The sequence below is a fragment of the Triturus cristatus genome, chromosome 3_2, assembly GCF_964204655.1.
Source record: "Triturus cristatus chromosome 3_2, aTriCri1.1, whole genome shotgun sequence".
Lineage (NCBI taxonomy): Eukaryota > Metazoa > Chordata > Amphibia > Caudata > Salamandridae > Triturus > Triturus cristatus.
The window spans coordinates 380369971-380395294 of record NC_140584.1 but is presented as its reverse complement, the minus strand read 5'-3'; the positions used below and the strand labels follow the sequence as shown (position 1 = coordinate 380395294).

The following is a 25324-nucleotide window of genomic DNA, read 5'->3' as shown; positions in this document are numbered from 1 at the left end:
GGGGCAGCCTTGACGCGTCCCCCTGGAAATCGGTATAGCGTCCGTAACCAGATCTCCCAGTTTAATCCTCGCGGTAGGGCCTGTGTAAAGCACCCCAATCATTTGCAAAAAGACCGGGCCCAATCCCATTTTGGTCAGGACCTGTCGCATAAAGGGCCATTCAACCGAATCGAAGGCTTTCTCCACATCGAGGAAAATTGCAACGGCCCTCGAGTCTTGTCTAACGTGCTGCAGCACGCCAAACACCGTCCTCAGATTATACGTGAGGTTTCTGCCCGGCACAAACCCTGCTTACTCCGGTGCAACCAGCTCCGAAGTGAGTAGCGCGAGTCGCGTGGCCAACACCTTCGCAAATAGCTTAGTGTCTACGTTCAGCAAAGATAGCGGTCGATACGAACTGCACTCCTCCAAGTCCTTGCCGGGCTTGGGGATGGCCACCAGCATCGCCTCCCTCATGGAGGGGGGCATGTGGCTGGTAACGCATAGGTCGTCAAACAGCGTGGAGAGATGCGGGAGCAATAGATCAATAAAGGAGCGGTAAAAAGCCACCGTAAGGCCGTCCGCACCAGGGTCACTGTTGGCCTTCATACCGGCTAATGCCTTAAGGATTTCATCCCACTCTATAGGCAGGGCCAAGAACTCCCTGTGCTCATTTGAGAGTAAGGGTAGCTGGATATGATCCAAATAGTCCTGTATGTTATCGTCCATTTTAGCCTGTTTAGATGCATACAGGTTAGCGTAGTATGACTGAAAGCGCGCAGCGATGTCCGCCTCCTCAGTCAACAACACCCCATCACTCGATCGGACTTTAGTAACCGTCGCCCTGCATCTGCGTGCTTTCAATATATTGGCAAGCACTGAGCTGGGCCTCTCCCCTTCCCCGTATACTCTGGCAGTGGCATACTTCCCTAAATGCAGCAATTCCGAGTCGGCCGCTTCATGGTATTCTGCAAGCAGCGCCTTCAGCTGTTCTGCAATATCATCCGATGCATCCGACTGCTGAGCAGTCTCCACTTCCCGCAACCTGCCTTCCAACGATGTTAACCTCTGCCGTATAGAACGCAGCACCCCGGAGTGCTTAGCGATTGCCACCCCTCTGATATAAACTTTAAACGTTTCCCACACCGTTTGGAAGCTATCCACCGAACCTAAATTAGTTTCAAAGAACGAGGTGATCTCCTCTGCCAGCTCATCTTTAAACAAGGGATCGAGGAGGGAATATTGGGGGCACCGCCACCCAAAAGGAGGCATAGTCTTACTAGGCGTGGCCAGCGTGAGCAATAGGGGAGAGTGATCCGATAGGGTACGTGGCAGCACCTGGCACGCGCGGACCTGCGCCATGAGTCGTGAAGACGCCAGCCAATAATCTATACGAGTGTGTAGGTTATGGTAGGAAGAGTAGTGCGTGAATCCCCCCTCTTCAGCGTTGAGTGCCCTCCACACGTCTAGAAGGCCTATACAAAGCATCTCCCTACCGATCGTCTTAGCCGCAGCAGTCTGCAGTCGGGCCGGGCCACCGGATCTATCTAGACTTGGATTCATAACCATGTTAAAATCGCCCCCCCCCCCCCACAGCGTGGAGGCAGGGCCCAGGTCCTTGACTCTTTTTGCAAGCCCCGAGTAGAACTCAGGACAATCGTAGTTAGGACCGTACACGTTAACCAGTAATAAATCCAGTCCCTTCCCCTGATATCGTGACAGTGCAAACCGGCCCCCATCATCCGCATAGAGCAGTTGTGCCTTGCCTTCCAATTTAGGATTAAACCAGGTTATCACCCCTCTGGCGTGCGTGGTGAAGCCGGCCACATGCGAATTACCCACCAGACCTCTCACACGCAACATCTGACTACAGTAGGGGAGGTGCGTCTCCTGAAGGAAAGCAATATCTACCTTATGCCGAGTGAGGTAGTGCAACACCTTGCGCAGCTTTCGGTGGTCGTTGAGACCCCTAATATTCCAGGTCATCGCTCTCAGGGAGGTGTGGGCCCTATTACTTGTAGTGTTACTAGCCATATCCATCCCTGCTATGGCAATTGTGGCCTACAAATGTAAGTCGTGTGCAACGGTAACTTGGATGAGACCCATGCAAAGCGAATGGACAGTTCGACCCCTTAATAAAAAAATAAAAAAACACAACCCCGTCCCCCCCACCTCCCACAGCAGACCCCCCCCAACTTGGCCTTGCCGCGCCCCATCAAGAGCTTACCCTCCCCACCCAGCACCCAACCCAAAACAACGTAACCCCCAAACAATGGGTGGATTGCACTAGCAGGCGGAGATCGCTCAGTCTGTAATATGTGGTAGCTATTGCTATAACCGCCCGCCCAGCTTCCCCCTGCAGCAAACCCATCACAGCCCTGCCATCCCAACCAGCTACACTCGCTACTCTCCTTTCTGTGTCCTTTGCGTCGCACTCCTGCGCGTGCTGCTGCCACTCCCCCCTGTCATACCGCCAACAAGGCAAATAGCTCGCGCATAGCAGGAGCCGCAAACGCGTTGCAACTCCCTTGGCTACATAACAAGCAGGAACCAGGAGAAATTATGCATACCATGCCACTGCTTTACATCAGTCTGTCCTCTCGACTCCGCCAAACCTTCCCAGCACCCCACGAAACCTCCCAGTGGGCTCACTTTGCATTCCTGCCGTAGGGCCGGGAAGTTAAATACAATGCTTGCCAGTTCATCCGAGTCAATCCTGCAGCACCAGCGTACTTTCAGTCTCCCCACTCCGCTGTCCCTTCTCCGGACTGCCCCGGCTTTCCTTCTGCCAGTCCTTCAACGCTCTGTGCAGTGCCTTTGGGTCCGTGAAAATGCGCGACTTCCCCTGTCGGTTAACTCGGAGCTTGGCCGGATACAACATCGCATAGTCCAGCCCCAGTTCGCTTTTTAGCAGGGACAAACTGACGTCTCGCCTCCTGCACTCTTGCAGTAAAGTCCGGGTAGAGTGAGATGTTCGACCCTTCGTACACTAGTGTCTGTTTCTCTCGCGCCAGTCTCAGGGCGGCATCTCTGTCGCGATAGTTCAAAAGTTTCGCTATAATTGGTCTCGGCGGCGCGCCCGGAGGGGGCCTCGGCCCAAGCGATCTATGCGCCCTCTCCACCACAAACACTTCAGAGAACACTTCCCGGCCAAGAAGCGCAATCAGCAGTGTCTCAACAAAACACTCCATCTGACCCGTCGCGGTCGACTCCGGAAGGCCCGTGATGCGCAGGTTACAGCGCCGCGTGCGCGCCTCCAGGTCCTCGGTCTTGTCCTGCAGCACCTGCATGAATCGCCCCAGTTGCTTGTGGTCCGAGTCAAGCGAGGACTGCGCCTCCTCGACCTCTACCAGGCGCTGTTCCGACTGGTCAAGCCTCTCCGCGTGTCTGTCGAGCCGCTCCCCCATGCGATCCATTCTGTAGGAAAGCGCGTCGATCTTAGCGCCAAGGGAAGTAATGCCAGACTGCAGACCCTTCTCCATGGAGAGCAGCAGACCACGCAAATCCTGGTCCTCCGCCGGCGGGGCCGCGGCTCCGCCCGCATCATCACCCGCCGGCGCCTGCGACTTAGCACGCTTTTGCTCGAACGACAATTTCGGCTGTGACTTATCAGTCTTGCCCATGTTGTTGGACGCCAGTGAGCTGTGCCCCACCCTGCAGCTCAGCTCAGGTCAAGTGGCACCCACAAGCACGCCAGAGACGGTATGCGTGCCCCGCAGCCCTCTTCACAGCTATCCCAGGCCACCGCAAGCAGTCTCGAGCTCAGGCGTCGCGCCCTCCGCAGCTCCTCAACCGACACACCATATATCTAACTGTAGGGCAAGTCCAGCATCAGCTCCGCCGGTCTTCGCCAGCCGGTACGTGTCCAGTGCTTCAGGCTCACTCCGACGGCAGGGGCCAATGCCGATCCCCGCGACCCATGGGGCATCCAACCTCTCGCAGTGCAAACCCCAGTAGTGACTCCCACTCCGCTGCCAGCTAGCCTTGTCCACCCCGGCCCTCCAGAGCCGCCGCCGTCCAAACATACGCCTCAGCGTGGCCGCTCCGCAGCCCGCAGCAGACTGGCGCCAGCAGTCCCAACAGTCTCCACTATCGTGCTCTCACTGGGGCCGTTCCACTAGCTACCAGACCATCGTTGCGTCTGCATAAGCTGGGCGCGCTGTATGTGCCCCAGTGTCGCCACAGGCCGTCCCAGGCGCCCTCTCCTCGTAGTTGCGCCCGCGTCGCTCACCGCTGCAGTCCCCGCGTCGTCGCAGCTTTCATCAGCCCCTCTGGACGTCGATCCGGATAATCACCGAGGGCTCTATCTGCAACGTGTCTTTCAGACTGCCACCACCGAGGGAGAAGGACTACCCCCTCTCACCTCACTCATCGCACTCCTGGAGTCAGCGTCCCAAACCTGAGCCGCGAGGTCGGTGCTACGAGCCGGCTCCTCCCACCGCCACTGGCCGCATGTAGACTGACGCAGGGTCGGCCGCAGCCCACACAACGGCCGGGGACCTGAGGCCCAGCCCAGCGCGACTTTTATGTCGGAGTTTCTCCGCCGCGGCGTCACTTCCCGGGACCGGGACCAACGTTCAAGGTAGCGCCACCGTTCCGATGTCTAGATCTCCGCAGTAGCTTCGGTTTCAGGCAGCAAAGGGTAGGATAATTGACGGATTGACGCGCTGCAAGTCGGAGCGCCGGGCTCAGGCAGCCATTCCTGTTGCGAGCCAAGCTCCGCCCCCGGTAATCGCAAATAATTACCTACGTACATCTGGGCCATACATATTTACATCAGAGTTGTAATATGTTATAGTATTTACACTAGAGAACAGTGATGCATATAGTACAAAGGAAATGTGTTAGGATTTCTATGAAGTTAAGAAAACGATGATTAACAGTTCGAATAGAACTCGGTTTCTGGGAAAACAAGAAAGTGAAAAGAGGGAGACCTATTAGTAGACTGTTGTATTAGCCTAATTTCCTAAAACAATGCTGAGATCAGAGTTTTTGGAGATTGGAAGGGAATGTAAGGGCAAAGTTTGCAAATGCTATGTAACTGGTATCTGAAAGTAGCAGCTGTAATGTTTATCAAGGATTACAAACACAATAGTGGCGTTGAACTATAAACCAAGATATCTAGCTGATAGTGTTGGAATAAACGAGTAAGGGGAGAAGAAATGTGTGGGATTTAGAATAGATGTAGGTGCTAAATAAATTATTTGGTTACCCAGAATCCCTTTCAAACCTCAAACTATGTAAAAAAAAACCACATTTTCCTCACATATCTGTGGTGGAAAGTTCTGGAATCTGCTTGGATCCACGAAATTCCACCCATCCTGCATTCCCCAAAGTCTTCCGAGAAAAATGGTACCTCACTTGTGTGGGTAGGCCTAGTCCCCATCACAGGAAACAGTCAAAATGCAACGTGGACAAACAATATTTTCACAGTATAACTGACCCTTTTTTTGCAAGCTAACTGTAGATTTTGAACCCTAGGTGTCCCAATGCAGAATTGGCTACAAACGTATTTTTAAAAAAATGTTTCGAATGTGTAGAGTTCTCGGTGCTATACCCTTAATCGCTATGTTTTTGGCTCTTCCCAGTCACAGGCCCTTGCCTCACCCACACAAGTGAGGTATCATTTTATTCTGGAGACTGAGGGAAACGCTGTGGGGTAGGAGATTTGTGCTAGCACTGTGATTGCACGCAAAAATATGTGGAACTTGACCCACCCATACGAGTGAGGTACCATTTTTATCAGGAGACCTGAGGGAACGCTGGGTAATAGGAAATTTGTGTCAGCCCGGTGATCCTACCACTTTCCCACACAGAAATTTGAGAAAAATTTGATGTTTTTCATCAACATTTGAGGTTTGCAGGGGATTCTGGGTAGGGAAACGTTGGGAGATCCACGCACGCCATACTTCCCTGGACTCCCTAGGGACTCTAGTTGTCAGAAATGTGTGGGTTTGGTAGGTTTCCCTAGATGGCTGCCGATCCCGGGACCAAATACGCAGATGCCCCCTATGTATCCGAAAATGACCTGGTTTTGCAAGGGGGTCACATGAGTTTTTGGTCCCGGGCTTGGCGGCCATCTAGGGAAACCTACCAAACCCACACATTTCTGAAAACTAGAGACCCGAGGGAGTCTAGAAAGTTGTGGCTTGCGTAGATCCCCCAACGTTTCCCTACTCAGGATCCCCTGCAAACCTCAAATTTTGATGACATTTTTTTTTCTCAAATTTCTGTGTGGGAAAGTTGTAGGATCACCGGTCTGACACAAATTTCCCACCACCTCGCATTACCCCAGGTCTCCCAATAAAAATGGTACCTCACTCGTGTGGGTGGGTCAAATACCCGCGACAAGCAAGGGCCCAAAACATATTATGGAGACTTCAAAATTACCTATCATAAAATGACCTGGTTTTGTAGGGGGTGGGAGGCACCTGAGTTTTTGCCCCAGAGCTCGCAGCCATCTATAGAAACCTACCAAACCCACACATTTCTGAAAACTAGACACCCTGAGGAGTCCAGTGGGGTATGGCTTGCGTGGATCCCCTAACATTTCCCTACTCAGAATCCCCTGCAAACCTCAAATTTAGCTGAAAAAAAATAACTTTTTCCATACATTTTTGTGTGGGATCACCATGCCGGCACAAATGTCCTACCACCCAGCGTTCCCCTTGTTCTCCCGAGTAAAATGATACCTCACTTGTGTGGGTGGACCAAAGGCCGAAGCGCCAAAAACATAGGGATTAAAAGTATAGCACCGCGAATTCTAAGCACTATATTTTTTTTAAAATATGTTTTTAGCGAATTCTGCATTGGGCAGCCACACAAATGAGGTATCATTTTACTTGGTAGACCAAGGGGAGCGCTACGTGGTAGGACATTTGTGCCGGCACAGTGATCCTACAAAAATATTTGTTGAAAATTGCTTTTTTCAGCTAAATTTGAGGTTGGCAGGGGATTCTGGGTAGGAAAACATTGGGGGATCCACGCAAGCCATACCTCTCTAAACTCCCTAGGGTGTCCACTTTTACAGAAATGTGTGGGTGTGGTAGGTTTCCCAAGATTCCCGCGAGCCCCAGGCCAAAAAACCAGGCCCCCACCCCATACAAAACCAGGTTGTTTTATGATAGGTAATTTTGAAGACTCCACAGTATGATTGGGGCCATTTCCAGGAGCCCTGGGGGAACGCTAGCTGGTAGGATATTTGTGTCACCTCGGTGATCCCACAACTTACCCACACAGAAAAGTGAGGAAAATGTGATTTTTCTCAGCTAAAGTTTGCAGGGGATTCTCGGTAGTCAATTGTTGGGGGAACCACACACGCCATACCTCACTGCACTCCCCAGGGTGTCTAGTTTTCACAAATGTGTGGGTTTGATAGGTTTCCCTAGATGGCTGCTGAGCTGCTGAGCCGAGGCCAAAAACCCAGGTGCCCCCCTTGCAAAACCAGGTAGTTTTGTGATAGGTAATTTTGAAGTCTCCACAATCCGTTTAGGGCCCTTGCCTGTCACAGGCACTAGGCCCACCCACACAAGTGAGGTACCATTGTTCTCGGAAGACTATGGGGAATGCGGGTAGGTGGAATTTTGTGGATCCACGCAGATTCCAGAAGTTTCCATCACAGAAATGTGAGGAAAATGTGTTTTTGTTTTTAACAAAGTTTGAGGTTTGCAAGGGATTCTGGGAAACAGAACCTGGTGAGAGTCAGACAGGTCACCCCATCCTGGATTCCCCTGGGTGTCTAGTTTTCAAAAATGTATAGGGTTGCTAGGTTTCCCTAAGTGCCGGCAGACCTAGGGTTCAAAATCCACAGTTAGGCACTTTGCAAAAAAGGGGTCCGTTTTCACTGTAAAAATGTGGTGTGTCCACATTGCGTTTTGGGACGTTTCCTGTCGCAGGCACTAGGCCTACCCACACAAGTGAGGTACCATTTTTCTCTGAAGATTTTGGGGAATGCGGGGCAGGTGGGATTTTGTGGATCCACGCAGATTCCAGAACTTTCCCCCACAGAAATGTGAGGAAAATGTGTGTTTTTGGACAAAGTTTGGGGTTTGCAAGGGATTCTGGGTAACAGAACCTGGTGAGAGCCATGCAAAACACCCCATCCTGGATTCCCCTGGGTGTCTAGTTTTCAAAAATGGTTAAGGTTTGCTAGGTTTCCCTAGGTGCCGGCAGAGCTAGGGTTCAAAATCTACAGCTAGGCACTTTGCAAAAACAGGGTCCGTTTTTACTGTGAGAATGTGGTTTGTCCATGTTGCGTTTTGAAATTACCTGTTGCGAGCAATAGGCCTACCCACACAAGAGAGGTACCATTTTTATAGGAGAACTTTGGGGAATGCGTGGTGGGTGGAATTTTGTGAATCCACGCAGATCCCAGAACTTTCGATCACAGATATGTGAGGAAAATGTGTTTTTTTAACTATGTTTAAGGTTTGCAAGGGATTCTGTGTAACAGAACCTGGTGAGAGGCACACAAGTCACCCAATCCTGGATTCCCCTTGGTGTCTAGTTGTCAACAATGTACAGGTTTGATAGTTTTCCCTATTTGCCGGCTGCCCTAAGGCCCAAAATCCACAGGTAGGCACAAGTCCGTGCCTAGTGGGCTTTCTGCCGCCGTGGGGGGAGAATGGAGGGGGGGGGGGGGTTAATAATAATACTGGCGCTTGTATAGCACAAACAGCTATCTCAAAACAAAGGTGTCCCGGCGCTATAGCAGCAAGCATTGCGCGCAGGGAGGTTTAGGCACTGAACCCAAGCCTAGTCAAGACTAAAGAGGCATGTTTTCAGTGCTTTTCTGAAACAGGTCTCTGTGTTAGCTTGGCGGAGGTTCCCAGGCAGGGCATTCCACATTTTGGCCGTTCTTACTGTGAACGCTTTACCACCCAAACGGGCTTTCGCAAAGTGGGGAGTACAAAGCAAATTCTGAGAATTTGACTGCAGGGATCGATTTTGCTTATAACAGCAGAGTCTTTGTTTAAGATAACTGGGACATTTTCCCTTAAGGGCCCGGTAGGCCAGAGTCATGGCCTTAAATTCGATTCTTTTGGCTACTGGGAGCCAGTGAAGCTCATGTAGGTGCGGAGAGACATGATGCCGGAAAGGAATACGTCTAATCAGTCTCGCAGCCACATTCTGCACCATCTGGAGACATCTAATCGAATATTTAGGAAGGCCAAGGTATAAGCCATTTACGTAGTCCAGCCTGGATGTCACTGTGGCATGGACTATGGATTTGCGGCAATCTTCTAGCAGGAAATGTAAAACTTTCCGGAGGTTTCTCAATTTGCTGAAGCAAGTAGCGGAGGTCTGTTGAATTTGAGCCGAATAGGAGAGATCAGCCTCCCATCTCACACCTAGGTTTTTGATATTAGTGGCGGGAGAAGGCAGTGGGCCCATTTCTAATGGCCACCACAGATCTGGAGCAGGCAGTAGGCCCTTTCCAAAAAACAGCACCTCTGTTTTCCCGCATTGAGTTTTAGCTTGTTTTTATTCATCCATAGTGCTATGTCTCTCAAGCACCCTTTAAAATTCTTAAATGCCTCTGCGTCTGCTCTTGAAAAGGAAAAACCAACTGGGTATCATCAGCGTAGGAGATAGCCTTCACTCCCCAGATGGCAATCAAAGAGAAAAGTGGAGCTAGGTACAGATTAAAAAGTAGAGGGCTCAGCGCAGAGGCTTGAGGGACGCCACACCACAGGTGTTTAGGTTTGGATTCAAATGGTTGTAAGGCAGCTCTCTGAGTGCGACCGCTCAGATATTATTTCAGCCAGGCCAACACCTTCCCCCAAAGCCCGTGTCTTGTAGTCTCTGAACCAGCAAGGCATGATTGACAGTGTCGAATGCTGCAGACAGATCCAGGAGCACCAGCAGCGCTGATGCCCCTGAATCTAACGACCATCTCACTGACTCGGCCACCTCAAGGAAAGAGGTCTCCGTGCTGAAGCCCGCCCGGAAACCAGATTGTGTGTCATGCAGAGAGGCATTGCTCTCGATAAAGTTATTCAGTTGGCGCTGGACCAACTTCTCTAACATTTTTGCAGGAGCGGGCAGCAGTGAGATTCGCCTGAGATTGTTGAGATCTCCTGGGTCACCAGTTGGTTTTTTTCTCAGGGGGAGAAGGGTAGCGTGTTTCCACTTGTCTGGAAAAATGCCAGTTTCAAGGGAAGAGTTCCAGGTATGAGATAGCAAACCAGTAAGAGAAAGAGACAACATTTTCCAAAGTTTAGGAGGACATGGATCATCAGGGGCGCCCGATCTACATTTTAGAATTTCTGCCCACGCATTTTGATACGAAATTGGTATGAAATTTGTGAATGGAGGAACCTCCGCAACTCCCAATGGCGTGTCAGATTTCTCCGTTGCCTCTGGTGCCGAGAAGGAGTCATAAACCTTTAAGATTTTATTATCAAAGAAGCTTGCAGTGTCTTCACACAGGGCTGGGGACGGTTGCACTTCAGTCTCTATTGCTTGAAGCTTAAAAAAGGTCTGTACCACCTTAAAAACCTCTTTACTGGAGTGATCTGCCTTGTGGATACTTGAGACAAAATAATTCCTCCTGGCTACTTTTAGCGACTTATGTAAATCTTTCAATGCATTTTTATAGGTTACTTTAGCTAGGTCGCAGTAGCTTACTCTCCACTGACGTTCCAGTCATTTGCACCTGCTTTTTGCTTCTCTAAGTGAGTCAGAGAACCATGGTGCAGATGGAGACAGTCTAAGGGACTTCACCATTCTGGCCAGAGCAACGGACTCCACAGCCGTGGAGATTCATTGATTTATAGTAAGGGCATCTGCATTGGGTCTAAAGATAGAGAAGGGTAAGTATCCTGTAGGATTGGGCTTAGAGATGCTACAGTCAGATTTCTTCCAATTTCTTTTTATAATAGAGCGCTTGCCCTTGGCCTGGCCGGGTTTGGTCAGAGTAACCGAAAAAGGTATCAGGTAGTGATCCGACCACACCAAAGGACAAGTTGTCTCCATACCTATAGAAGAAATTTTAGAAAAAACTAGATCCAGGGTGTGTCCTGCTTCATGCAGAGGGGAGGATACCAGTTGCATAAGATTGGCCCCTGCCAAGGAAGAGACCAGCTGAACTGCTTGTGCACAGTTGGGATTATTCACATGCAGATTAAAATCGCCAAGGGCCATAAAATTGGCATGAACTAGCGATTTTTGAGCAATGTGATTGCAGAGATCCTGACATACATTTGCTGCACAATCAGGCGGTCTATAGATGAGTATGCCCGAAAAGCAGGATGAGGGGTTTATTTTGAGGCAGAAATTGAGAGCTTCTATGCCCTGCATGTAGAGTGGGGCAGAGGAAACTAGCTCCCATGAGTCTTTAAAGATAATGGCCACCCCACCCCCTCTTTTGTTGCCGTCTCTATTAGCATGCAAACACAACAGTTGATGGACAGAATGCAGAACAATGTCACACATTCACCCCAGTACAGAGATCTGGGCCTAAATCCATCGTTTTTTTGCTAACCATGCCATTCCAGTTTGAACCCAGCCATATGCAAATCAGTCTTGACCCTGTGCCTCATGGGAACAGTCCAGCCCGAACTGCCAAGCCAGGTCCTCCCTGGACTGGAACCAAGCATCCTAGGACCGGTTTCGGGGTTTCACCCCTCTGAGCATACCCGTCCCACTCGGGTGACAAATGAAAACACAACAGTTGATGGACAGAATGCAGAACAATGTCACACATTCACCCCAGTACAGAGATCTGGGCCTAAATCCATCGTTTTTTTGCTCACCATGCCATTCCAGTTTGAACCCAGCCATATGCAAATCAGTCTTGACCCTGTGCCTCATGGGAACAGTCCAGCCCGAACTGCCAAGCCAGGTCCTCCCTGGACTGGAACCAAGCATCCTAGGACCGGTTTCGGGGTTTCACCCCTCTTCAGCCAGGATAGCTTGATTCCAGTGGCATGGAGAGCACGGGACTCACGCCTGAGCATACCCGTCCCACTCGGGGTGACAAATGCAAACACAACAGTTGATGGACAGAATGCAGAACAATGTCACACATTCACCCCAGTACAGAGATCTGGGCCTAAATCCATCGTTTTTTTGCTCACCATGCCATTCCAGTTTGAACCCAGCCATATGCAAATCAGTCTTGACCCTGTGCCTCATGGGAACAGTCCAGCCCGAACTGCCAAGCCAGGTCCTCCCTGGACTGGAACCAAGCATCCTAGGACCGGTTTCGGGGTTTCGCCCCTCTTCAGCCAGGATAGCTTGATTCCAGTGGCATGGAGAGCACGGGACTCACGCCTGAGCATACCCGTCCCACTCGGGGTGACAAATGCAAACACAACAGTTGATGGACAGAATGCAGAACAATGTCACACATTCACCCCAGTACAGAGATCTGGGCCTAAATCCATTGTTTTTTTGCTCACCATGCCATTCCAGTTTGAACCCAGCCATATGCAAATCAGTCTTGACCCTGTGCCTCATGGGAACAGTCCAGCCCGAACTGCCAAGCCAGGTCCTCCCTGGACTGGAACCAAGCATCCTAGGACCGGTTTCGGGGTTTCACCCCTCTTCAGCCAGGATAGCTTGATTCCAGTGGCATGGAGAGCACGGGACTCACGTCTGAGCATACCCATCCCACTCGGGGTGACAAATGCAAACACAACAGTTGATGGACAGAATGCAGAACAATGTCACACATTCACCCCAGTACAGAGATCTGGGCCTAAATCCATCGTTTTTTTGCTCACCATGCCATTCCAGTTTGAGCCCAGCCATATGCAAATCAGTCTTGACCCTGTGCCTCATGGGAACAGTCCAGCCCGAACTGCCAAACCAGGTCCTCCCTGGACTGGAACCAAGCATCCTAGGACCGGTTTCGGGGTTTCACCCCTCTTCAGCCAGGATAGCTTGATTCCAGTGGCATGGAGAGCACGGGACTCACGTCTGAGCATACCCGTCCCACTCGGGGTGACAAATGCAAACACAACAGTTGATGGACAGAATGCAGAACAATGTCACACATTCACCCCAGTACAGAGATCTGGGCCTAAATCCATCGTTTTTTTGCTCACCATGCCATTCCAGTTTGAACCCAGCCATATGCAAATCAGTCTTGACCCTGTGCCTCATGGGAACAGTCCAGCCCGAACTGCCAAGCCAGGTCCTCCCTGGACTGGAACCAAGCATCCTAGGACCGGTTTCGGGGTTTCACCCCTCTTCAGCCAGGATAGCTTGATTCCAGTGGCATGGAGAGCACGGGACTCACGTCTGAGCATACCCGTCCCACTCGGGGTGACAAATGCAAACACAACAGTTGATGGACAGAATGCAGAACAATGTCACACATTCACCCCAGTACAGAGATCTGGGCCTAAATCCATCGTTTTCTTGCTCACCATGCCATTCCAGTTTGAACCCAGCCATATGCAAATCAGTCTTGACCCTGTGCCTCATGGGAACAGTCCAGCCCGAACTGCCAAGCCAGGTCCTCCCTGGACTGGAACCAAGCATCCTAGGACCGGTTTCGGGGTTTCACCCCTCTTCAGCCAGGATAGCTTGATTCCAGTGGCATGGAGAGCACGGGACTCACGTCTGAGCATACCCGTCCCACTCGGGGTGACAAATGCAAACACAACAGTTGATGGACAGAATGCAGAACAATGTCACACATTCACCCCAGTACAGAGATCTGGGCCTAAATCCATCGTTTTTTTGCTCACCATGCCATTCCAGTTTTAACCCAGCCATATGCAAATCAGTCTTGACCCGGTGCCTCATGGGAACAGTCCAGCCCGAACGTTGTTTGTTGTAACGCTTGTCTCTATTAGCATAGCACATTTTGAACCCCGGCGGGATGGCAAGGGCAATTGCTGCCACAGAGTCCGCATTTAGCCAGGTTTCTGTTAAGAACATGGCGTCCCAAGTAGTCTCAGCTAAGACTAACCAAACATCATCAGCATGTTTGGGTAGGGATCTGCAATTGACTAGGCAATCCATAATTGTGTCAGTGTGCTTAAATGCTGTGCCCTGTGGAGTAACTCTCCCAGTGCTGCTCTTTACCTGCACACCTGCAGCGTAATTCAGCGCCTGACCACATTAGCGGCAACTGTCTGGCAGTGTAGTCATTGCGAGGTCAATCTGGTGTGTCTCGGGAGAAGCCGTACTTTTGAGAAACAACAGCTCGTCTCGAGACCAGCGTATGTCGTCCTCACTCCCCCAACCAGCAGCATGGCTGGCGCTGGCCGAGTTCTGTTCGCGGATGGGCGCAAACGGGCTTGCCTTTGGTGCGCTTTCGGCACGCCAGCAGTGCGCCCGCTCCCCGCGTCCGCAACACAGCTGGGCCCCCATCTGTCTTAAGTACCCAGAGGCAGGAAGTGAGGTGATTGGGGGAGGAGTCGCATCCCTCCGTACAACCGGCACCAAAAGCCATGACGGACCGGGGACAGGGGAACAAAATCAAGTTGGTGAGACCACAGGTAAAACAGTTCAGAGCAAGGTACAAAGTTAAAATCGCAGTTTTTTAAAAAAAGAGTTAAGAATAATAAAATAACGGAAGCCTGGTAGCTAAAAGCCTCGAAAGACTGGCAATTGTTTTGGGGGGTGGGGGCATTGGTATGCCCATTCTGGGCAGCCCCCACCCCCACGCATAAAAAAAGCCAGCATAATCGTCGGCGCCTAGTGGGCTAGTTGCCACCGCCTGGGGGGTAGATCAGGGGCTACTGCCCACATCTGTCTCCTGGTGGGTGTCAGAACCCCACAAGCCTTACCTGTATTGCTTGCGGAGTTATCTCGCAGGGATGACGTGAACAACCTCCACAGTTCCCCTCCCTACCTGATCGAGGTGACAACCAGACCCAGGCAAGGATGGGATCGGGGAAAGGTGCCAAAAAGGTGTCGGGAAAAGGATGTCGTGAAGGAAGACCAGGGTAGTGATCCCACCAGACCGGGGCCGTTCTTCTGGGTATCGCCAGCTGGACAAGTGAAAGAAGCTATTAGATGCGTCTACCTTTTGCTACTGGGCATGCAATCATTCACAACAACCATTCGACAAGGCGGAAGGTAAGCAAGAATCCAAAAGCCACGTGGATTATGAGGAGTGGACTCTGCTCGTAGATGGCTCGGAAGAAGGCTTCGTCTACGGCTTCCGACGTCTGGGGTTCAGAAGACAACTAGGGGTCTTGCAGACGTGCATGATGGCCTTGGACTGTGGTGAACACAAGGGCGCTCCTGCGCAATGGACATGAACAAAGAGAAACCACGAACACACTTCCCTGTGTGTGCCATAGAAGGAATCATCCATAAACAAGAAGAAAAAGCGCTCGTGCGCTGGTAAAAAAAAAGAGAAGGGTCCCGGTACCCAAGTGTCCTTGCGTGTTCCGGTTGACCAGGGGTGTGGACGCTCCTGCGCCGAAGTGAAATAGGAAGTTACTGTGTCCACGCTTCCGAAGCGTAACACAGTTTAACAAGGAGGGAGACGCTCCTGCGCCAAAGTGAAATCAGGGAGTTACTGTGTCCACTCTTCCCAAGCGTAACACAGTTCAACAAAGAGGGAGACGCTCCTGCGCCAAAGTGAAATCAAGGAGTTCCTGTGCCCACGCTTTCCACGCGTGCCACAGGTCAACAAGGAGAAGACGCTCCTTCCACTGGAAAAAACAAGGTGGACCGTGCCCACGCCTTTCTAGCGTGGCACGGAAAGCAGGGGATTTGGCGCTCCTGCGCCGACAAGAGAACAAGAGCGAGCCCGTGCCCTCGCTTTCACTGCGTGGCACAGAGAACAGGAGGGTTGGCGCTTCAGCGCTATGCTAGGTGTTTTCACCGCCGAGGTACGCTCTCCAATGCGTGTCGCGGTAACCATCAGAGTCTCGGTAGGGGTTAGTCAGGAAGCTGATGCTTGGTCGGAATGCTGGAGGTTTCAAAAAGAGGAGTAGAACGGACGGTAATGGCCACAGCTGTGCAGCTGAACTGGAAGCACTGACGGGAGCGAGCGCCACGGCTATCAGCGGTCTTGCCCGGAAGTGCTTTAGTGCTTCCTGTTTTCTTGCACTAGACCGCTAACCATAGCGGTATCATCCTCCAGGTGCCGGAAACCACCAGACGTTCGCGCATTCATACTTCCGGTGAAACCATGACAGTACCCCCTCCCAAGAAGTCTCCCTCCCCTACACGGGTGTAGCGGGCCGCGGCTTGCATGGGTACCGAGAGTGGAAGGCACGCACTAGCAGGGGAGCATGGCGCACATGTGACAAGGGTTCCCAAGAACGCTCTTCGGGCCCATACCCTTTCCAGTCCACTAGGTAATAAAGCCGCCCTCGGGTCCTACGGGAATCAAGGATGGCCCTTACTTCATATTCCTAATGATCGTCCCTAATAACGGGAGGTGGAGGACTACCCACAAGGGATTCAGGATGGGCGGGACGCAGGAGGGATACATGGAATACTGGGTGTATCCTCATGTGTTGGGGTAACGTCAGTCTCATTGCCACAGGGTTGATCACTTTTTCTATGGGAAAAGGGCCGACATAACGTGGCAGCAGTTTTTTGGGTCCATGTACGTTGAGGTTTTTTATCGATACCCATACCTCGTCCCCCACCCGATACTCAGGTTCTTTTTGTCTGTGAACATCAGCGTAATATTTGTGTTGTTCTTTGGCCTTGGCAAGCTCGAACCGGGCCTCTTGCCACAAGCTGTGAAGGAGGGCGTGATACTCTTGTACGGTAGGCATGTTACAGGGCGTTGGTCTTTCCCATGGTTCTGACCGTGGGTGTCGTCCCTGTAGAGAAAAGAAAGGTGATACTCCCGTGGATGCGTGTTTGCTGTTGTTGTACGCGTATTTCACCATCCAGAGTGCTTCTGACCATTCTTGTTCGATGGATAACAGCAAACAGCGGAGGTACTGTTCCATGGTTTGGTTGGTCCGTTCCGCCTGTCCGTCCGTTTGAGGATGGTACGCCGTGGAAAGGGGGGTTTCCATGCCCATATTTTTGCATACCTCGGTCCAGAATCTGGAAATGAATTGGGAGCCCCTGTCCGTGACCAGCACTGAGGGCACCCCATGTAATCGGATTACGTTGTGTGCAAAGATCAGGGCCAAGGCAAGTGCTGATGGTAGTTTTTTCAGGGGAACGAAGTGCGCCATTTTTGTTAGATGGTCCACTATGGTGAGGACGGTGGTAAAGCCGGTCTTGGTTCTGGGTAGCTCCACCACGAAGTCCATGGACACCGTGTGCCAAGGGTAAGGAGGGATAGAAATCGGATTCAAGAGTCCTATCGGGGGACTGGAGGGGGTCTTTCCTTGTATACAAATGGAACAACGAGCAATATATGAACGAACGGTGGTATCCATGGAAGGCCACCAAAAATATCGTTGTAGGAGATCCAGGGTTTTGTGGAAGCCCGGATGGATGGATAGCTGATGATCATGACACATGTACAAGGCTTGTCGTTGATGGCTTTCCAATGGGAGTTAGTACTGTTTTCCTTTGAATAAGAAGCCATCGTGTGTCGTTATTCCGACCAGGTCCCCGATCCATTCTTTGGCTTCTTTCTGTTGTAGATCATCGTGTAACCGAGTGAAGAAGGAAGAGGAGAGGATGACCCCTTGGAAACATCGCTCTGGAAGGATGAGCACCGGTTCGGTTTTTGATACGTTGTCTTCGGTTTCATCCAATCTGGATAAGGCGTCTGCCTTGGCATTTTCTCGTCCGGGGCGATAGGTAATTAGGAAGTCATATTCATTGAAGAACAGGGTCCATCTTAATTGTCTGGAGGTAAGAGCCTTGGCTGACCGAAGAAACTGTAGATTCCGGTGGTCGGTGTATATGGTTACTGGGTGCCGTGCGTCTTTGAGGTAATGGCGCCATTCCTCGAAGGCTGCCTTGATGGCGAGTAACTCGCGATCCGAAATGGTGTAGTTGCATTCTGCAGGCAGGAGTTTACGGGAGTAGAAGGCCACAGGGTGCAACAATCCAGTTTCCGCATTGCGTTGCGATAGCACTCCCCCCGTCGCGTTTTGCGAGGCGTCTGCTTCTACCACGAACGGTTGTCCAGGGTCAGGATGCCGTAAGACGGGAGCGCTGGAAAACCTCCTCTTCAGGTTCTGGAATGCCTCCTCCGCTGCAAGACTCCAAGAAAACGGCACACCTTTTCGCAGCAAGCAGGTGATGGGGGTAACGATGTTCGAGAATACTGAAATGAAGCGCCGATAGTAATTGGCAAACCCTAAGAATCTCTGGACCTGTTTGACGGAGCACGGTGATGGCCATCGTAGAACTGCTTCGACCTTTCTGGTGTCCATTCTGACCCCATCAGGGGTTAGGATGTGTCCTAGGAACTCGACCTTGGTGGTGTGGAACACGCTCTTCTGTAGTTTAACATAGAGATCATGAGCCTGTAGTTGTTTCAGAACAGCTCGGACATGATTGATGTGCTCGGGTAGGTTATTGGAGAAGATTAGGATGTCGTCAATGTAGACGACACAGAAACGATCCAGGTATTCCCGTAGCACTTCATCTATGAAGAACTGGAAGGCTGCAGGGGCGTTGCAGAGCCCGAAGGGCATGACTTGGTATTCGAATAAGCCGTATTTCGTCCGAAACGCGGTCTTCCATTCGTCCCCCTCTCGGACCCTGACGAGGTGGTAAGCTCCTCGTAGATCAAGTTTGGTGTATACAGAGGCGTCCTTCACTTGGTCTAACAGGTTTGAAATGAGGGGCAGGGGATACCGGTTTTTTATCGTGATCGCGTTCATTGCTCTAAAGTCAATACAGGCCCGTAGATCTCCTTCCTTTTTGGCCACAAAGAAAAGAGAGGAAGATACGGGTGATTTGGAGTGGCGTATAAAGCCGTTTTGCAGATATTCGTCCAGATAGAGACGTAAATGATGGTTTTCATTTTCGGTAAACGAGTAGACCCGACTACAGGGAAGGGTTGACCCTGGTATGAGGTCTATCCTGCAATCAAAAGGGCGATGAGGAGGCAAGGTGCTAGCCCTTTTCTTATCGAACACAGAGGCTAGATCTGCGTATGCTTCTGGTACGTTTTCCTGGGTAACTAACCCCATTCCTTTTAAAGGCACTGAGCGTGCTTGTATAGAAAAACCACCTGTGAGTGCCTCCTGAGGATAGCAGTTGGCAGTGCAATGGATGGAGTCCAAGGTCATGATCTGGGTCTCCCAGTTGATACACGGGTTATGCGTTACCAACCAAGGAAGCCCCAAAATAAGCTTAAACTGGGGGGCATCAATGACGGCAAAGGCAATGGTCTCCGTATGCCCGTTCGTGCACGTCATTCTCATGGCTTCTGTTTGATAGCGTATAAGTCCGGAGGTCAAGTCAGTGCCGTCCACGGCTTTCACGCTTTCTCGTTTACTCTTGGTCACTGTTGGTATACCCAGTCCTTCCAGGTAACATGTGTCTATGAAATTTCCCGTGGCACCGGAATCAACGAGGGCTATTACTGTCGATTTCTGGCCTTTGGATGACTGCAAGGTTACCGACAACCCCATGTGCCTAACGTTGGCGAGAGGTTCGGCCAGGAGGGTCTGCATGGAGGAAGAACCCAGTAGCCTACCCTCGTCGCCTACTGGGTTTCGTCGTTTCCCGCTTCATCCCTGCGGGTCACGGAAAGAATATACGGTTTGTTGGGTTTGGTTTTGGCTGGTTTCACCGGGCACTCCTTAACAAAATGTCCACTTTTGCCACAATACAGGCATAAGTTCTGTTTTCGTCGTTTCTCTTTCTCCTCCCGGGTTAGGGGACCACGGACTCCGATCTGCATCGGTTCGGATGCTTCAGGGCTCCTCACTGGTTCGCCCCTGGATTTTTCTCGGAACGTCAGGAACCGGGGCTCTGTGCTTTTGGTTTTTTCGTTTCTTCGTTCTTGTAGCCTGAAGTTCAACCTAACCACCAGGTCTATGAAGGCTCCGATATCTTCAGGAGGTTCGGATTGTTGAGAGAGGAGGTCCTTGAGGTCATCTCGTAGTCCTCTATAAAAAACGGATACCTGCTTGGTTTCCGGCCACCTTGCTTCAATGACCAGTCTATTGAAGGTGGTAATGTAGTGCAACAGGTCGGTGGAACCTTGTTTTAGGTTTAGGAGCTCATTGTCGGCAGCTTGCACGAATGTATGGCGGGCAAACATTCGCCGAAGGGTTTCTTTAAAGACGGGGAGGCTATACAGCATAGGATCATCGATCTCGACCAAGGATATGGACCATTGGGCGGCGTCACCTCCAAGATACGACAAGATAAATGCGACTTTGGAGGCGTCGTCCGGAAAGGCAGAAGCACATGCCATGAAGTGCAACTGGCATTGATTCAGAAAGATACTGTATTTTGTGCTATCGCCGTAAAAGCGTTCTGGGGGTGCTAGTTGGACCGGATGAGGTGTTATTACTTGTATAGGTGGGTTTCGGCCTTGTTGATCGGGTACCACCCCCCCAGGATTAAAAACAGGAGGGTGTATCATGCTCCCTGGCCTGGCCCTGATTGCAGGGTCTGGGCCCCAGGCCCCCGTTTGTCCTGCTGATACCTGACCTTGAAGCACCGTGATGTCTTGACGAAGACTCAGGTTGTCTGCCTGTATACAGGTCAGCATAGCTGCAATGTCCTGCAGGGTAATGTCGGGGTTGTTCATGACGTCCGGGCGAGATATAATTCGTGGGCTTCCAGTTCTGTCAGAACCCCACAAGCCTTACCTGTATTGCTTGCGGAGTTATCTCGCAGCACGACGTAAACAACCTCCACAGTTCCCCTCCCTACCTGATCAACGTGACAACCAGACCCAGGCAAGGATGGGATCGGGGGAAGGTGCCAAAAAGGTGTCGGGAAAAGGATGTCGTGAAGGAAGACCAGGGTAGGGATCCCACCAGACCGGGGCCGTTCTTCTGGGTATCGCCAGCTGGACAAGTGAAAGAAGCTATTAGATGCGTCTACCTTTTGCTACTGGGCATGCAATCATTCACAACAACCATTCGACAAGGCAAGAATCCAAAAGTCACCTGGATTGTGAGGAGTGGACTCTGCTCGTAGAAGGCTTCGTCTACGGCTTCCGACGTCTGGGGTTCAGAAGACAACTAGGGGTCTTGCAGACGTGCATGATGGCCTTGGACTGTGGTGAACACAAGGGCGCTCCTGCGCAATGGACATGAACAAAGAGAAACCACGAACACACTTCCCTGTGTGTGCCATGGAAGGAATCATCCGTAAACAAGAAGAAAAAGCGCTCCTGCGCTGGTAAAAAAAAAGAGAGGGGTCCCGGTACCCAAGTGTCCTTGTGTGTTCCGGTTGACCAGGGGTGTGGACCCTTCTGCGCCGAAGTGAAATAGGAAGTTACTGTGTCCATGCTTCCAAAGCGTAACACAGTTCAACAAGGAGGGAGACGCTCCTGCGCCAAAGTGAAATCAGGGAGTTACTGTGTCCACGCTTCCCAAGCGTAACACAGTTCAACAAAGAGGGAGACGCTCCTGCGCCAAAGTGAAATCAAGGAGTTCCTGTGCCCACGCTTTCCACGCGTGCCACAGGTCAACAAGGAGAAGACGCTCCTTCCACTGGAAAAAACAAGGTGGACCGTGCCCACGCCTTTCTAGCGTGGCACGGAAAGCAGGGGATTTGGCGCTCGTGCGCCGACAAGAGAACAAGAGCGAGCCCGTGCCCACGCTTTCACTGCGTGGCACCGAGAACAGGAGGGTTGGCGCTTCAGCGCTATGCTAGGTGTTTTCACCGCCGAGGCACGCTCTCCAACGCGTGTCGCGGTAACCATCAGAGTCTCGGTAGGGGTTAGTCAGGAAGCTGATGCTTGGCCGGAATGCTGGAGGTTTCAAAAAGAGGAGTAGAGCGGACGGTAATGGCCACAGCTGTGCAGCTGAACTGGAAGCACTGACGGGAGCGAGCGCCGCGGCTATATGCGGTCTCGCCCGGAAGTGCTTCAGTGCTTCCTGTTTTCTGGCACTAGACCGCTAACCATAGCGGTATCATCCTCCGGGTGCCGGAACCCACCAGACGTTCGCGCATTCATACTTGCGGTGAAACCATGACAGTGGGCTGAAAGACTGGCATTTTTTGGGGGGTGGTGGGGGCATTAGCATGCCCATTCTGGGAAGCCCAAACCCCTGAAAAAATATTCCCTGAAGCGTTTTGGGCTTTCTGCTCCCCCCGGGAGGCAGATAAGGGGCTTTTGCCCCTATCTGCCTCCTAGGGAGGGACAGAAAGACTGTGACAATTGTTTTTGGTGCGGGGCATTGGCATGCCCATTCTGGGCAGCCTGACCCCTATGTATATAAAAAACAATCCCTGGTGCCTTGTGGGCTTCTGCTGGGGGGGAGATCAGGGGCTACTGTCCCCATCTGCGTCCTGCGGGGTCAGAAAGACTGTGGCATTTCTTTGGGGGGCATTTGGGCAGCCCCCACCCCGAACTTTGGAAAAAGAAACATCCCTGGTGCCTAGTGGGCTTTCTGTCCTCCCCCCGGAAGGGCATATTAGGGGCTACTGCCCCATCTGCCTCTCAGGGGGGGCAGAAAGACTGTACCATTTTTTTTGGGTGGGGACATTGGCATGCCCATTCTGTTCAGACCACACCCATTCTTAAAAAAACAACTGGTGACTGTGGGCTTTCTGCCTCCCCGGGGGCAGATCAGGGGCTATTGCACCCATATACCTCCTGGGGGGCAGAAAGTCTTTTGACTTCTTTGGGAGGGTAGGGTAGGGGCATTGGGATGCCCATTCTGGGCAGCCCCCACCCCTGGCCTATATAAAAAATCATCCCTGGCGCCTAGGGTGCTTTCTGCCCCCCGGGGGGGGGGCAGATTGGGGGCTACAGCCCCCATCTGCTACCTGGGGGGGGCAGAAAGACATTTTGTGGAAAAATCTATGGGGGGAGCAAAGACCCTTGCCCAAAGGGCCGCTCCCCCTCCCTGGTGTTAGTGGGTGGATCCCTGCTTGGGCATCGCCCTCCTGGGGTGATCCCTAAGCAGGGATTCACTAGGAAAGAGTACCAAGGGGAGATTCTCCCCTTTCCAACAATACCTCTCCCCTGTGTTTGGGTGCTCGGGGGGCAGAGATAGCCCCACAAGCACTGAAACTGTGAAACTGAAACTATGTTTCAGTTTCGTTTTCATTGTAATGACAACAGCGCGCCATGCGTGCGATTGTCATTACAATGAAAACCCCTAACAGGCCTCTGGAGGTTGGAGAAGCTCTTCCCCACCTCCCAAGGCAAAATAAAAATGGGAAATCCCTCTGCTGTCTGCAGCAGAGGGATTTTCCCTGCCTGTACTCATGACAAAATGGTTCCGTCATGAGCACAGGAGCGCTGGTGCTCATGACGGAACCAAAGGGATAAGTGACAGTTTTCAAACATGAATTTAGAAACATTCATGCCCAACCTGACAAAAGTGCCAATAGTGAACTATGAGGCAAGTCAGTTATTATGTGCACCCTCTGGCTAGCCTGGGTTGCTATTATACATGGACATTATAGTTTATTAAACCAAACAAAAGAGAAGGTTTTTTTACAGGGCACATCCTGAGGTCATATATTTTGAGGTTCCCCTACATGTGATATTGAAGATAAAGGAAGCCAAGTAAAAAAAAAAAAAATGCATAGGATCACACCATTTTTTCCAGTGGGGAAGTTGAGATTGATCCTAGGTGCAATTCAACCACTAGATGTGCATGCATCGCTTTCCCTATGCACACCTTACACCTCCCCTGCACCTGACAGTCACCCTGCTGGCATCAATGCGGCCCTAAGTCACATCATAGACTGAACTTTCAGGCCCCTGGGAAAATGCTTGCGAGTACCCATGGTCTAGACATTCAATTATTGTGGATGCTGAGTGTACATTGAGTTGTGAGCCTTTGTTCACCATACACCTACCTCCTACCCAAGAAGTACTGGACTCCTTGACTACCACTGGTTTCTTGACTACAGTAACACTCGCAGATTGCAAAATTAATTATCATTTCCTACCTGGGAGGCAAGATAGCATTCAAAATCTCTTCTGGCTGCTTGCTTGTGTCAACAGGAGGGGTCTTTGGCTTGGTTGGAGGCGGGACAGGACCAGTTACAACCGGCGGTTGAGGACTAACTTTCAAAGGGCGTGACTGAAAAGAAAGATTTATAATGGTATCATGAAAAACTGTAAATGTTTAAAGACTACTGTTTTGCTCAGAAACATACAGGGCCCCAATGTCATTATGGAAAGAGCTGTACAATTATTCCAGGTGATCAAATAGTGCCCAATACAAAACAGGAAAAACATTTTAGCGGTTTGTAAAATCCACTTCATTAGTTTTTCACTGGTGCTAAAATCATCTGCATTGAGGAATGTTATGCTGCCATTCATCTCAATTACAAAAGACCATAACACTATCCCACTGATAAACACACTCTGCCAAGTTAATACTGTGCATTAGCATGTATGTTTTATGCTATGCTGTTTTGTTCATGAGATGCAAAGTATAAATCGAAGTATGTGGCCATACCTAGAAGCTAAGTGGGTTAAATGTGTACAGTGAAACAGAATCACGATATGGAAGATTTGTGTTAATGGCTTCAGTTAGTTTCTTCGTCAACTGATTCTGGAATGGAATCTGTGAAACAATAAGCACTGTTCTCTCAAGTCAGTTGAACTGTACTGTTGTAATAATAAGGAAATTGACTGTTGCACAGTAGTAATAAATGAGTAGAAGTGTGTTTATTAGTATATTTGTTCCAAATAGTGCTTTTTTTGGCCACTTTTATTTTCACTTACATGGCAAAAATAATATTTCTTTTTATATTGCCTCACCCTTAATGTGACAGATGCAATTACAAATGTCATAAATAATCCTACATATGAGATTACATGTCACATTATCATAAACAACATAATTCATTACAATAAGTATATAGTATTATTTATTACTTTCAGTATATGTGGAAATTTAAATATGTTGGGGCTTTTAAGTGTGTTTTTCAGTTTTGATTTGTAACCATAATTGTTCTTTAACTGTGTGTATATATAGGTATATATATATATAAATATATAGGGAATAAGGGAATATTTGGACGTTATATTTAGGCTCAGATTTCACTCGTACAAAACCATAGAAATTCAGCAGTTGTAGTTACCTGAGCTAAATATAACTTATGCTCCCGTAAAGAACTGCTTATGACATCAAATATTACATCACTCATGACATGGTCAGTGACATCTCAAATGCCATCACTCATAACATCAAGTGAGTGTAAGTATTTTTAAGACTGTATAGCTGTTAAACATACATACTAACCTTCTACAAAAGTTAGATAAGTATACTAGTTGTACTACTGAGTGATACTATCTCTAACATGTGATCTGAGTGGGAGTGTGACTGTCTGTATCAAT

The 25324-nt window shown here is 50.4% G+C and overlaps 1 protein-coding gene across 1 annotated transcript in view; it reads right to left on the bottom strand.

The window, feature by feature from the left end:
• Positions 1 to 25324, bottom strand: part of DNALI1 (dynein axonemal light intermediate chain 1) — a 211792-nt gene that overhangs the window by 110707 nt on the left and 75761 nt on the right. Inside the window, exon 2 of the mRNA XM_085647900.1 lies at positions 23926 to 24059. Coding sequence (XP_085504026.1) covers positions 23926 to 24059 — 134 coding nt within the window. The remainder of the gene's footprint in view (positions 1 to 23925; positions 24060 to 25324) is intronic.